The 15,528-nt window shown below is 38.8% G+C and overlaps 1 protein-coding gene across 2 annotated transcripts in view; it reads right to left on the bottom strand.

Moving 5' to 3' along the window:
- Positions 1–15,528, bottom strand: part of MACROD2 (mono-ADP ribosylhydrolase 2) — a 1,910,609-nt gene that overhangs the window by 92,152 nt on the left and 1,802,929 nt on the right. For both annotated transcript variants that reach the window (XM_034641514.1, XM_034641515.1), the window contains exon 13: positions 14,441–14,509. In XM_034641514.1, the coding sequence (XP_034497405.1) occupies positions 14,441–14,509 (69 nt within the window). The remainder of the gene's footprint in view (positions 1–14,440; positions 14,510–15,528) is intronic.

Genomic DNA, 15,528 nt, shown 5'->3' with positions numbered 1-15,528 from the left:
TTCTGCCTGTCTTTCCACTTTAATTTGACACATCTGGTGCAAAATATCAGGGCAAATTTCTAAATGAAACAGGAAGACAAACTTTTCAGTAAATGCCAACAATGCTTGTTAGGAAACCTTGTCTTTGTACTTGATTAAAATACCTTCCAGTCTCCACTGCTAGCTAGCCAATTATTCCTTTCTTTTTGTTAAGGAATGCAGCAGTTCTGAGACATTCTCTGTCTTTCTCTCTGACTCGCTCTGTCTCTTGCAATAAATATACCCCCCGGGAACCATGGTAGAAAGAACAGATGACAAGTATCATTAGGAATGAGGCAGGACAACATATTTCTGCTCAGGAAAATATCTACTGTCAAAAACTATGATAGGCTACATCCTTTTCTGAAACTTGGGAGAATGCTTCCTCAATAACACTGTACTACCACAAATCTAAGAAACTCAGCCCTCCTTTTTTAAAAAGTAATTTTATCATTGCTTATTTTGTGCTTAATAGTGAGTATGATTTATTGGAATCAAAACTTCATGTTCCTTAACTCGTTTGGATAGGATGTGGAATTGTTCCCCAAACTGTGTTTTGTTGGATTTAAAAACAGTCTACATACAAAAAGAGTAAGAAGCAAAACATTTTTTAAATGAGATTTGGTCAACTGTTCTGGAAAATGCCATATGCTCCCACCTCACCTGACCTTCTCAGTGCACGGGAGCATGTTGAGAAATCTGTAGCAATGACTCAACTTCGTCTAACCTTGAAATTTCGAAATATTTTTGACTGTAGAACTCATTTTATGAGAACACTGATTAACATCCCGATGAATGCTATAAAATTTTAAATATGGGAATGTCTGAACAAGAGCCTCACGATGTTGCTTATGAATGTAGAGTCAATTCTGTAATATGACCTTTCTCTAGTGCCTTTGTCACTTAGAATATGATCATGTGCCACTGCATGCGAACCATCGTCAGGATCTCTGTTTTTCAGTGATGTCACATCTTACGTAGCGGCCAAAATACATATCTCCAAAGTAACTCTGGAAATCCTTTCAAACTCCTTTAAAGTACAGCACTCAGTTTTTAATTCAAATATTAATGTATATTTGCTTTAAAAAAAAAATCTCTCCGAAACATTTTTTTTTTTCCTTAACCATGTCCTTTTTCCTTCTGAAGCTTCCATGGGAAAAGAGTAAGGACATAAAATGAACCCAGAAGTAGTCCGTGTTTATTGCTAAACTCTGAATTTTTATCGTATCTATTGTATTATACTAGGGTATAAATAGGCACAAAATTCTCATAAAGTCATACTCCAGACCACTTCATGACCACTGGAAAATAATGGCTTTCTCCATATAATGCTAGAGCTAAAAATTAATTTCTGTACTGAAAATATGCTATTATTGAGTAAAAGAAGGGAGCTGAGCTTTGTTTGCTTTCTTCTTCCTCCTCCTCCACCCCTCCTCCTTCTCCCTCTCCCTCTCCCTCTTCTTCTCCCTTCAGTTTATTTTCTTACTTTCTCTGAGGTACTTTGAGGTGTACTCTAATGTGACCTAAGTACTTTTTTAAACTTTTGTAAATATAAATTTATTCCATTGATTTAAGCTAAAAAATTTTTTTAAACAATTCATCCATTTTTCTCACTCATCATCCCCCGCCTCTGGCAACCACCATTCTGTTCTTTGTATCTCTGAGCTCCATCTACTTGGACATATTGTGGATTTAGTTCCAGACCACTGCAATAAAGTCATATTGCAATAGAGCAAGTCAAATGCAGTTTTTGATATCCCAGTGCATATAAAAGTTGTGTTTACACTACACTGTAGCTTATTAAGTGTGCAATTGCATTGTCTAAAAAAACCAATGTATTTACCTTAATTAAAACACATTTTATTGTTTAAAATAAAAAGCTAATCATCATCTGAATTTGCAGCAAGTCGTAATCTTTTTGTTGGTGGAAGGTCTTGCCTCCATGTTGATGGCTGCTGACTGACCAGGCTGGTAGTCGCTGAAGGTTGGGGTGGTTGTGGCCATTTTTAAACTAACACAACAGTGAAATTTGCCACGTGGACTGACGTGGCTCAAGCTATTTCTCTGTCACGTGTCACATTTTACCCACAGTTGGACTTCTTTCAAAATTGGAGTCAATCTTCTCAACCCTGCCACTGCTTTATCAACTAAGTTTATGTGATACTCTAAATCCTTTGCTGTCATTTCAACAGTCTTCACATCATCTTCACCAGGAGTAGATGTCATCTCAAGAAACCACTTTCTTTTCTCATCCACAAGAAATGACTCCTCATCCATTCAAGTTTTTTCATGAGATGGCACCACTCAGCCACATCTTCAGGCTCCACTTCTAATTCTAGTTCTCTGGCTATTTCCACTGAATCTGAATTATTTCCTCCAGTCAGGTCTTGAACCTCTCCAAGTCATTCATGAGGGCTGGAATTAACTTCTTCCAATGTTGATATTTGGACCTTATAATAGAATACTATTATTATCTTCATTTTACAGAGGAGGAACTGAGGCACAACCTAAAAATGTTACCTAAGTCACACAGCAGTGGTGTTATGAATCCAAAATAAATTGAAGCTCATAAAGGCTGCATGACTTGCACCAAAGAACTCACAATTAGGTCTGTGAATCTGAAAATAGATCACAGGGATGCCCATACTAATTTAGACCTATTTGAACTTAAATTTAGGTCCAACATTGTGTGTTGGGCAAAGGGGTGACAACCGCACTCAAATAATCCCTATATCCTAATCTGATGATTTTGTTTCCAAGTCTCACTCACCAGATCTTTAGAAATGTGTCCCAAGAGATCATATAACTAAACTGACTGTTACAAATATATAATTACAGTCACACTTGATTTGTAAAGAAAAATAATATATATATGAAACTGTAATTGTAAGGCAACTACTACGTGACTTCCAATGGCCACTTGAGAATATTTTAAACTGTGGTAAGTAAATGTACTTTTAATACTAAAAAGAAGATAAATGATTTTATCTACTTTCACCCATTTAATCCAATTTAGAACCTATTTAATCAAAACATTGGAAAAGCTTATTGGAAAAGCTTCATCATAAATTAAGCATAAATAATGAGCTTCAACCATAGCAAATAATCTATATACATTTTCCATTTAGAAGAAATTTATTTTGTTCTCTGATGGGGAGGAATATCCAAATAAAAGTGAACAAATAGGGAAGTCTCTGCCTTGAATTTACCTTTGTGTTTTTCTAGCACGACATTTTGGGGAAAATTCATTTTTGAAATAGGAGAATTCTGAAAGGAAATTCCCTCTATTAGGACCATTAATAATAGTAATAAATATTTTGGCAAAATGGTCATGATATTAGGACAATTATAAGTGGCTCATTTTCTACGATCGGCTGTGTTTCCAATATTGAGGACCTACTGTGCACAAGTCACTGTGTTGAGCTTGGTACAGAACATGCAAATGAATGAGACTTGGTTACCTGGTTTTCAGATATTTACATTCTAGTGAGTTACAGAAGTCCTGTATGTAGCTAATATTGACACAAGGCGATGGTAAGTTTTGAAGTTTTACAAACAAATTGATAAGAAACTAGAAGAGACATTTCACTATTGCGTGGAATGAAATACAATGAGGAGGGGAGAAATCAAGAAACGTGAAAAGGTGCATGTCCCTCCCCTGCATCATCTAGTATAATTCTTGCGATAAAAATATTTTCTTAGATAATTGTTGATGGAAAGATGGAAAGGAGAGAAAGAAGGGGGGGGAGAGGTGAATGATGGAGTAAGTGACTCATGTAAGGGTAAGATATTGGAAATCAATCTGAGAATCTTGAAGAAAACAGAAGTGAGAAAACAAAGGCAGAATGCTGTACAGCAGGGGGGTTTGGGAAATATTACCCATGGGAGTTGGGTTACAGAGCAGGGTATCTGAAGGTATAGAACCAGGCCATACAGAAAGATCATGAATATTATGCAAAGGAGTTTGGACTTATATTGGTGGGGTAGATAGGAAGTTTCTATGCACATATTTCATCGTAGGACCAGGTTAGGGTCAAAGTTGCAATGTGGATTAAGTAAGTTGGCTCCTACCTGCCCCCCCCCCGCCCTGCTGTTGCCTCAATCTCGCTGCCCTACTCACCTAGTTTGGGTCTCAGCTTTCCCCTGCTGCCCTGTGACTACTCTGGACCTACCTGCCTCCTACTTCCCTCACGCAAGGAATATCTCTTGCTCCAAACGCATGATGAGAGAAGCAGCATGGGCTTTGGGTTTAGGCAGACTTGGTTTCCAAATTCTGGTTCTACCTTTGGGGTAACTAGACCAGTTACTCAAACTTTCGGAGCCTCAGTTACCCACAAAATTGGAATAATAATCCTGACCTTTTAAAAGTAATGAAACATTACGTTATGCCCCCTGAAGTGGCAAATATTAGAAAAGAACAAAAATCATAATTGCTGATGGAAATACCAATTGTTACAGCCTTTTGGGAAAGCAATTTGGCAGTATCTATTAAAAACACATACTCCTCAAAAGCAGAACTCACACTCTTGGAATGTTTCCCATACAAATAAAAGCACTGCTTACAAGGATATATGGGCAAAGACATCTATGCAGCATTGTTTTTATGGCGATAAAGTGGGAAGAAAGTGCTTGCTCATCACAGAAGAATGGCTGAATAAATTATAGTACTACCAAGCTATGGAATATCATAGGGGCTTTAAAATGGATGAATTAGATCCACACAAAATGACTCAGAGGGATTTCCACAAAGTTTTGCTGCCTGCAATGAAATCAGATTCAGAAAAGTATGTAGAATGTGATACAATATTTATAAAAGAAGCATATATATTTAACCATGGATAAAAATTTTGAGCTTCCTACTGTGTATCAGGCACTCCTTGACATCTATAGATGGACTGATTCATTTTAATGTTCGATATCCTGTGATGGAGGTGTTATTTTCATTCCTAATACCCTGATGAGGGAACTGAGGTGCAGAGAATAAACAACTTGCCCAAAGTCAGACAGGTCATGGTAGAGCTGGAATCTGGACTCCAGAAGTTGGGACAAAAAAATATATTTAAGGAAGGAAAAAGAGTAGGGGACTTCTTCTTCAGCTAGTCCCCTGAATCGAGCTGGATATCTATCAGACCATCCTGAACACCCACGGAATCAGCCTGAGACACAGGAAGATACATCTGGATCTCTACAGATGAACATCTCCAGGGCTGAGTATTGAGGTACGAAGCAGGGAGCTGTGAATTCGCGCACAGATATCGGAAGATAAACGGAAGAGGGAGGGAGCCGCCGCGTTCGGGCGCCGGGAAGCAGTAAACACTTGCACAGGGGAATGGGCCAGACTTGAGGACCAACACCCGCGAGAGATCAAACTGAGACCCTGAGCCTGGGAACGGGCATGCAACCAGACTGAAAACCAGAGCTCCGGAGCACTCACTTGAACTAGACTGAAACCGAGAGCTCGGGAGCACATGTGGCGCTCCAGAGCGCATGTGAACCACACTGAAACAGGGAGCTCGGGAGCGCACGCAGGAACTGGGGGCGGCTGGCGGTGTTAGAAGCACAAAGGACAGAGACGTGCCAGCCCTGAAAGTGAGGGCTGGGATACCGGCTGTGGGGCGCACATCCTGGGACACTGCAGGGTTTTTGGCAGCACGGACAGAAACAGAGTTAAAGAGGCCAGGACAGCTCAGTGGAGCGTGGACTGCGATCTCTCTGTTTTTTGTTTTTGTTTTTTTTTTAAGATTTTATTTATTTAATTGACAGAGAGACAGCCAGCAAGAGTGGGAACACAAGCAGGGGGAGTGGGAGAGGAAGAAGCAGGCTCATAACGGAAGAGCCTGATGTGGGGCTCTATCCCAGAACGCCAGGCTCACGCCCTGAGCCAAAGGCAGACACTTAACGACTGAGCCACCTAGCCGCCCCGCGATCTCTCTGTTCTGAGACAGAGGCTAGGATATGGCCACTGCTGCTCTGACTCTCAGAAGAGTCACAGAAAACCACCAGGGAGCCACCAGAGAACAAAAGCCCGGAAATACCAGCTCACAGTTTGCCCATCCCCATCCCCCCTCACAACTCTACCCAAACAGGGTTGCCTGAGTATAGGCACGGCAGGCCCCTCCCCCAGAAGGCAGGCTGAAAAATCAAGAAGCCCACATGCCTAAGGTCCCTATAAAACAAGTGCACACTGCCTGGGTCCTGGTCAATAATTTGGGCTCTAGGCAACCCCGGAACCTCTCTTCATCAGAATGATGAGGAGGAGAAACCCTCAGCAAAGAAAGGACACAGAGACTGTGGCCTCTGCCACAGAACTGATGGATATGGATATAACCAAATTGTCAGAAATGGAGTTCAGAGTAACAATGGTCAAGATGATGTGTAGGCTTGAAAAAAATATTAACGAAAATATTAACGAGAATATAGAATCTCTAAGGGCGGAAATGAGAGTGAATCTGACAGAAATTAAAAATGCTATGAATCAAATGCAGTCAAAACTAGATGCTCTGATGGCCAGAGTAAATGAGGTGGAAGAATGAATTAGTGAATTGGAGGATGGGATGGTAGAAGGGAAAGTAAAAATGGAAACTTGGCTCAAAAAAATCCAATCTCAAGAATGAAGGTTACAGGAGATTACTGACTCAATGAAACGTTCCAGTGTCAGAATCATCAGCATCCCCTAGGGGGTGGAGAAAGAGAGAGGTCTAGAAGAGATATTTGAACAAATTGTAGCTGAGAACTTCCCTAATCTGGCAAAGGAAACAAGCATTCCTGTCCAAGAGGCAGAGAGGACCCCTCCCAAGATCAATGAGAACAGGCCTACACCACGTCACGTCATAGTGCAATTTGCAAATATTAGATCCAAGGATACAGTATGGAAAGTGGCCAGGGGGAAGAAAATCCTTATGTACAGAGGGAAAAATATTAGAATAATGTCAGACCTGTCTACAGAGGGTTGGCAGGGTATTTTCAAAGCTCTATCTGAGAAGAACATGCAGCCAAGGATCCTTTATCCAGCAAGGCTGTCATTCAGAATTGATGGAGAGATAAGGACCTTCCAAGATCGGCAGAAACTGAAGGAATTCATAACCACCAAACCAGCCCTAATTGAGATACTAAGGGGTGTTCTATAAAAGTAAAAAGGCCCCAAGAGTGATACAGAACAGAAATTTACAATCTATAGAAACAAAGACTTCACAGGCAACCTGACATCGTTAAAATCATCTCTCTCAATAATCACTCTCCATGTGAATGGCCTAAGTGCTCCCATAAAACGCCACAGGGTTGCAGATTGGATAAAAAGACATGACCCATCCATTTTCTGTCTACAAGAGACTCATGTTGAACCTAAAGATACATCCAGACTGAAAGTGAAAGGATGGAGAACCATTTTTCATGCCAATGGACCTCAAAAGAAAGCTGGGGTAGCAATTCTCATATCAGACAGATTAGATTTTAAAGTAAAGACTATAGTTAGAGATACAGAAGGACTCTTTATTATTCTTAAAGGATGTATCCAACAAGTAAATATGACAATTATAAATATCTATGCCCCCAACAGGGGAGCAGCTAGATACACAAGCCAGCTCTTAACCAGAATAAAGAGACATAGAGATAATAATACGTTAATAGTAGGGGACCTCAACACTCCACTCTCAGCAATAGACAGCTCACCTAAGCAGAAAATCAACAAAGAAACAAGAGCTTTGAATGACATACTAGACCAGATGGACCTCATAGATATATATACAGAACACTACACCCCAGGACAACAGAATACTCATTCTTTTTGAATGCACATGGAACTTTCTCCAGAATAGACCATATACTGGTCACAAAACAGGTCTCAGCCAATACCAAAAGACTGAGATTATTCCCTGCATATTCTCAGACCACAATGTTTTGAAACTGGAACTCAATCACAGGAAAAATTTGGAAGAAATTCAAACACTTGGAAGCTAAGGACCATCCTGCTCAAGAATGAAGCATGAGAGACTATGGACTCTGAGAAACAAACTGAGGGCTTCAGAGGGGAGGGGGGGTGGGGGAATGGGATAGGCTGGTGATGGGTAGTAGGAGGGCACGTATTGCATGGTGCACTGGGTGTTATACGCAAATAATGAATCATGGAACTTTACATCAGAAACCAGGGATGTACTGTATGGTGACCAACATAACAAAATAAAAAATTATTATTAAAATATATATATATTTAAATATATTTAGTATATTTTACTCAGTGAATAACTGGAATGTGGGAAGTAAGCAAACAATAAAAAGGGGGAAATTGCACTAAAATCACACATTATCTGATCAACTTATATAAAATTTTATATGGGTGCCTATATCCAGAAAGTCATACATGAAAGGATGGATGGTCCTTGAAATGTGAATGGTAGTAATCTCAGGGTGTTGTGATTGCTTATGTTTTAATAATTCTATTCCTTATACTGTCTTTCATTATTTGAATTTTTTACAATAAATATACATTATTTAAAGAATCAAAAGAGGAATAAACTCTATTCATTGTAGAAAAGACAAAGATTTGCATGCATTTACATATACTGGATTCTTTTTTACATTACTGGATACAGAAATGATCATGAACATTTACAAAGTTAAAGAATATTCCTGGCCAGGAGAGAATTTAAAACTGAAAACAAAGAAATGACTCAAATGGAGAAGGGTAAGTAACTTACAAACATTCATTCACTGGAATGTACAATTAAGTGATGTTAGACTATCAAAAGACATGGAAATAATTTCACAATCTATGTTATATTTTAAAGACAGTTTCAGGCATCTGGGTGGCTCAGTCACTTAAGCATCTGGCTCTTGGTTTCGGCTCAGGTCATGATCTCAGGGTCATGAGATCGAGCCCTGCACTGGGCTCAGTGAGGAGTGAAATTGTGATTATCCTTCCCTCTCTCTCCCCTTCTCCCCCTGCTTGTGCTAGCTCTCTCTCTCTAAAATAAATAAATAATACCTTAAAATCTATCTATCTATCATCTATCTATCTATCTGTCTGCAGCACTTTATAAACAGACTGGAAGTTTATATACCAGTATATTATATATGTTTATTTCTGGGATTGAGATTATGGAGATGATATTTTTCATTTCTTCCTTTGCTTGTTTTTTTCATATAATATACACCCATTACTGTTAAAATAAGAAAATAAATGTAAGCAATAAAAATATTTTAACCTTTTCTCTAGTAAATAAAAAAAAATCAAGAATTTGTCCTGAGGAACTGATCAAAGAAATACACAGAGATTTATTTAAAATGTATGCACTGCATTTCCTTATTATTTATAATAGAGAGAAAACTGTAAATAACAAAATAATCTAACATTAGAACACTGGCTATGTAAATTGTCAGACAACCATATGATGAAATATTATGCCTCCAATAAAAATCATGCCTTTGAGGAATATTTAAAGACACAGGAAAATATTCACAGTGCATGGACATTTTTTCATAATTTACTCCTTAAAGGGAAAACAGTCATAGGCTTTTCCCTTTTATATTTTCCTGCATTTAAAAATATTTTACAATAAATATGCATTATTCTTATAGGCAGAAAAAATGAATAATTGTTATATTAAAAATAGAATAAAATACTATCTTTTGGGGGGATTATCTAAATGTAAATATCATTTAAATATCAGCTGGGAGTAAACAGTAATAAAGTTGTTCTCCTCTTCCCCCTACACACATACACCTTTTTCTCTTGCTTATGAGTCTTAGGTTACCCTTTTGTGAAATGAAGGATACATTGCACATAAATGTAAAACATTGAGTGCCAGAGACACTCCATACATCTTAGTTCTTTCCCCTTCACTGAGCTGCCAGAGGGCAGTGACTTTGATGCCACACTTCAGACTCTTAAAATCCAAGAGCCATAACTCAGGTGTTACAGTGTATCCAGACACCCTACCAGTGCAGATCCAGGACAGGGGACAGTTTTGTCCCACCATGATGAGTAGTGGTGAGGACCCTTAGCAGGGGGATGGCAGACACCAAGAATAGAAAAAAGACTGAAAAAAAATTAGGCTGCAGAAGCCTGAGAGGAATTTCATGGGTGGTACAATGTTTTCTTTCTCTGCAACAATGTAGACACGGAAGAGAGACACGGCCAGAGCCAGCCGGCGCCGACATCATTTGGCCAGGCTTACAGGGACCCATGGTTGGGAGCACGTATGCTCACCTTTTGTACACGCCCGAGTCCGCTTTCTCATACATAACTTCATCCTTTCTCTTTGTTCTCCTTGCAGGGCTGACTCCTGTTCTAGCTTTGCTCTTATTCTACAGAAATTATGACCTCTAGGGGTCTGCCGCGAGATTAACGGTTAAGAAATTCTTTGCCAGGTGACACCACCCTTCATAAACACCAAAACAGCAACGATGTGACTTACAGAGCTCCAAAGGAATTTAAGCTCGGCTGTGCATGCACCTGAGTATTAATTGATTTTTCTTTTAATATTAATGAGCATATGATTTAGTCTAGTTGACCTTCAAATTCAAATTAGGTACTGATTAAATAATAAGATAGGAGAATTGGGATGTGTTGAAACAGCACTTTTTTTTTCCTCCAGGAAAGTGCTTTGGCCTTGGCTCTGAGTAAGGATGAGCTATTAAGAGCATTGAGACAACTAGAACAGAGAGTTCTCCTTGAATTAAGGAGAATAACTAGATCTTAAATAATAGTGATAATAATAATAATAAAAATAAAAACTTTGCAGCAGTTTCAACCAGAGCACTTGATATTCCTGGCATAAATTTTATTCCTGTGTTTACAGTCCCCTTCATCTGAATGCCTCTTCATTTGTTGGTTCACAAGCCTTAACATTTGTACTCTCAGGTTTGTTTTTAAGGATTTAAAGTATAAACCACCATTAAATAAATAAGAGTATTTTTACCAGTAGAGAAAAGAAATCCCTCAATAGACAAGTGCATGCCTATTTTTTAAATAACTTCAGAACTCCTATGAACCTACAGATATTTTCTCAGGCCAGCTTTACCTTGGAGTTCATTTCAATTCAGTCCTGGCTGTGGCATCCTTGGCATGCACCCGCCCTGTGGATGAATTATTCATCAACATTCCTCCTCCTCATATCTCAGCCTCCCAACTCAACTCCCGCCCACCCGAGGTCTGTAATGAGTCATTGGGAACAGCTGCCTTCAGTCTGTAGTGCACAATCTAGGTCTTGATCCAACAGCCGATCAGTTGTGCCTCCTTCTGCTAGCGGTGTGCATTGCTCGCAGTTATGTGGGGTAAATGGGCAATAAGCATCCATTCTCGGTACCCAGTGGGAAATATGTCTAGAACATTTGAACAAAATCGCTGGCACAGAAGACACTTCCCCTTGAAATTCTTCAAATTTCACTTACCTATTTTAATTTTTTAAAAATCTAATATCCCAAACCAAGTGACATTAGCCAGCTCACTTTTTTGTTGGCTTGTTTTTCAGTCCTCGCAGTTTAGAAGACACTAATTTCCTGAGAGAACCAAAGTTATAAATGTAAATGCAGCCAATCAACAAGCAAAGTGAGAAATAATTGGCGAGTCTCAAAATCTTTGGGAATTATTTTGGAGGGGGAGAAAGAGAGGGAGAAGGTCAGTCCATAATATCAGTGATTCCCAAACCCAAGAAGATGCTGGGACAAGATCAAAGTCTGGAAGCAAAAGCAAGAAAGCAAGGGCTCCTTCAGGTCCTTTGGTCAGCAAAAATATTCTTCTATTTAAACTGGAGAGTGTAATAAGCATTTTGATAAGCGATCTTATAACCATAGAGCTCATAAATAGTCCAGGTGCCACCAAGAAGGAGATCTATTTCTGCATGAGAACTAATAATGGTGAATGCCTGAAATGAATCTTCAACCCATGTGACTGCCTTCTAATCTAAACTTGATCTCAGTCTTGGAGGATTTCAATGGCAAATTCATTTCTTTTTGGTTCTAAGCTATGTATACGTCAGTCAAGATGCCAGTTCCACATGCATTAGACACTTGGTCTAAGCTTTGAACTGACTGATAATCAATCAAAAACAGTAGTCTCCTCTATATGCTATTTCAGAAGGAAAAGGCAAAAATCCTATCTTACATGTTCTATTTTTAACTGAAACTGGATTACATGTTAATGTGGATTTGAAAACATGTGTCCTTCCCCAAGATCAAGAGGTTAATGGATATTAACAATTTATTTCAGTAAAATCCTTAAAACTTCACATTTAATCTTAATAGGGAATTGCATTTGTGATATGTGGCAGAACTTGGAGTCACCACCATTAAAAGTTTTATGCCCAAAAAAAAAAAAAATCCTAAGAGTATTCTGAGAAATTGATCCTGGCATGAGCAATTAATGGTGTGAGATCCTAAAAGCATCAAGAAACATCACAAACAGTGTGTTTCTACAAAGGTGTGATATCTCCAAACCAAACAGCTCAACAGGAAAAATCTCAGCTTGAAGTACTTAAATTAGATCATCTCTTGTTTCCTAAACTCTGCCATTCAACTTCAGGACATTAAAAAATGTTTAATCACAAGCTAAATGACTGGAATGTCCAAAATTATTTGCCTAAGATGAACACAACTTTCTGCCTTTCCACTGTGACTGAGTCAGGTTTATTTCTCTCTCTAAGATGACCTGGGGTTTCTTACCAGAACCTATGTGGGTATCTACTTTATTACATTTTTAGATATACCAAATGGCTTTAAAACCAGGGATGTAAGAACACATATCTGAGTAATATGAAGGGAAGTGCTAAGGGATTCATTTAAAAAGTAGCAATGATCAAAAAAAGGACCACTGAAAATTACAGTGTGGTATTTGCTCATTGGGCAACCCAGTTCCCCCTTTAGGAATGAAGAATTTATTCTCCCAGGTGCAGGCAGCCCTCATTCATCTCAGGCTTCCAGGATTACCTCAGTGGAAGACCTCCGCCTCACCGAAGGCCACACCTCCTTCCCAAGGCACCCAGTATCAGGTGTCTTATCAATGGAGGGTCTTACTGACCTGACTTTTTCACCCCAGATGAGACATCTCAGGGTCATGCTATCTTCAGACCAGCTGTGGCTTCTGATAATAATGCCTTTCGGTTCCACTTCCCTCTCTACCCAGTTCTGCTTTGACCCTTTGTCTTTCACAGGTGTTGATTCCAAGAGCTCTCCCTAAAAATGTTTGTTTCCTAATCTGCATCTCAGAGTCTGTCTTTCGGGGGCCTAATCTGTACACATGCCAGGTGAAAAGTTTGAGCAATTGACATGTATATGGTATTTCTCAAGGTAGATACTATTATTGTCTTCACAGAGAAGACTAAAGCATAAAGAGGTTAATTACTTGTAATTCCATGAGTCACTTGTCAAAGGTCACATCAATTTTGAGCGGCAGAGATAGGATTTAAGCTTCAACCATCTAGCCCCAGAGTTCACAATGTTAGCAGCTACTCTCATTATGCAGGACACCTCATTTAGGAAAACCCATTTACCGGACAACATGAAGTGAAATGAATTATGCTAACAGCTGAGTATTAAAATTATAATGTGACTTTGATTTTCTAAATACTGATTCAAGGAATAGCAAGTATCAATGACAAGTATAGATCTATGTTCATATCACTCCAAACTGAGACAAATGCATTCCCGCATATTTATCTAAAAGTTCCTAGTAGATTGCATGGGTTTACCAGATATCCATTTGTATAATACAACAATATAGTCTATAGAGAGATTTTTAATAGCTACCAATGACATACAAAATAGTATTACCTTTTTGTTTGGGGATGGTTAATCAGGGTGAAAGAAAAGAAAGGACTATTACATTTTCCTTCAGATAATTTTTTTAAGCTCTATCATCTGCACATGAATGTCCCACTATTTCTCCCTCAAATTTTTTCCTAGAGCCTAATTACAATTTTCACTTTTTCTTCTTCTGGGGATACCTGGTTCTGCAACATTTTCTCATAGTAACTGTTCATAGAATGAGGGATGATGCTCCGGCCAAAGATTTATTTCTATAGATTCCTTTCAACATTTTTTTCTTCCTTATTATGTCTGGATAATGGCGTCCCCTGGTAGGTGGTTCCCAAATGCCACTGCTCTGAACTTATTCCCAATGAGTAGTTGTAAACAGCAGACCTGCCTAATTCTGGTGTTTCAAGTAAGCATCTTCCTTGAACCTAATTTCTTTGATTATTTTTCTTACTTAATAAACAGTCACTTTTCAGAGGAACAAATAAAAATGTATATATAGATTCTGAAAGGGCAGATATGGAATAAAACAGAGTGGGCACGATATTTGTGTTGGAAATAGAGGTGCTTAAAGAGAATTAGATAGTTTGCTCACTGCTTCACTTTCTCATGTAAACGAAGTCCAAGTGGTCTTCTATGAGTTTGTGATTTTTAGATGTAGTGAATGTTCTCATACCTTCATCTTTACAGACTTCAATGGCCTCTTGTGAAGCAGGGCTGGGCCCAGTTGCTGCGCTGACACCATCTATAGGGCAGAAAGAGAAACACTGCCTCAGAGTTAATACTGTCAAGATGGAGCTTCTCTGCTGGGGCACATCCCTCCCCACCCCACCAAGGTAGTATGAACCTGTTTCATGCTCTGATACACTGAGTGGTCTTCACAGGGTCTAGGGTTTGTGACTCTCTTTTATAATTAATGGACAGGAATCTCCCATTAAACCAGAGCCCAGTGACAACAAACTATTTTTTGGTGAAGAATACTATTCGTTGGTCTTATTATGCTTTGGCATTTTGCTTTTCCCCCCACTTCTGGAAGAATGGTACATTTCTTTTAGTGAAAGATTGTGAAAGCGTATCCTTGCAAGTTTCTATAAAGTGCTTTTATGTGTGTGTTTTAAAGTTTGGTTTTTCATAGCACAGCACTTCTGCTCTGTTATGCCAGGCTGTCAAACTGCAGGGAGCATGTCTGATGGCTGTCAGTGCGGAAGCCCAGAAGAAGGGGATCATTTGTAGGAAAGCACCAAAAGCCATTTGGAGATTTCACATCACCCAAGCACAGAGTGGGGACTAAGGAACTTGGAGGTCCCTGTCCCCCTCACAGTGGCAATGAACCTCATCAGAATTGACCTTTCCTCTCAGTATCATAAGCACCATGATGACTCCACTCATATCTAGCTTCGAGGATAATAGATAATTAACTTACTAACATTAAAATAGTGAATTTAATATAGGAAGGATTATCAAAATCATTTGGAATGGTTAATATTTGACAATTGAAGAAGGAATTAAAAAGGAATATACATTCTTCATGTATATGGAACATGTAACAAGGTTATGGAACTCAAGAGAACTCACACACCCATGACAATTAACATTTGAAGACAAATTTATAGATTCTAGCATCTCTTTCATTCTTTCATTTCATTCTTTCATTTCTTTCATTCTTAATGCATATGACTATTACTTGCAGGTCATGTCTCTATTGGAAGACAGAATAACATTTTTAGTAGGGGAGTAATTGAACAGGATAAATCACTTTCTTTT

The sequence above is a fragment of the Ailuropoda melanoleuca genome, chromosome 13 (genome assembly GCF_002007445.2).
Source record: "Ailuropoda melanoleuca isolate Jingjing chromosome 13, ASM200744v2, whole genome shotgun sequence".
NCBI classification, from domain to species: Eukaryota; Metazoa; Chordata; class Mammalia; order Carnivora; family Ursidae; genus Ailuropoda; species Ailuropoda melanoleuca.
The sequence above is the reverse complement of the archived record's forward strand: the minus strand, read 5'-3'. Positions and strand labels throughout refer to the sequence as shown.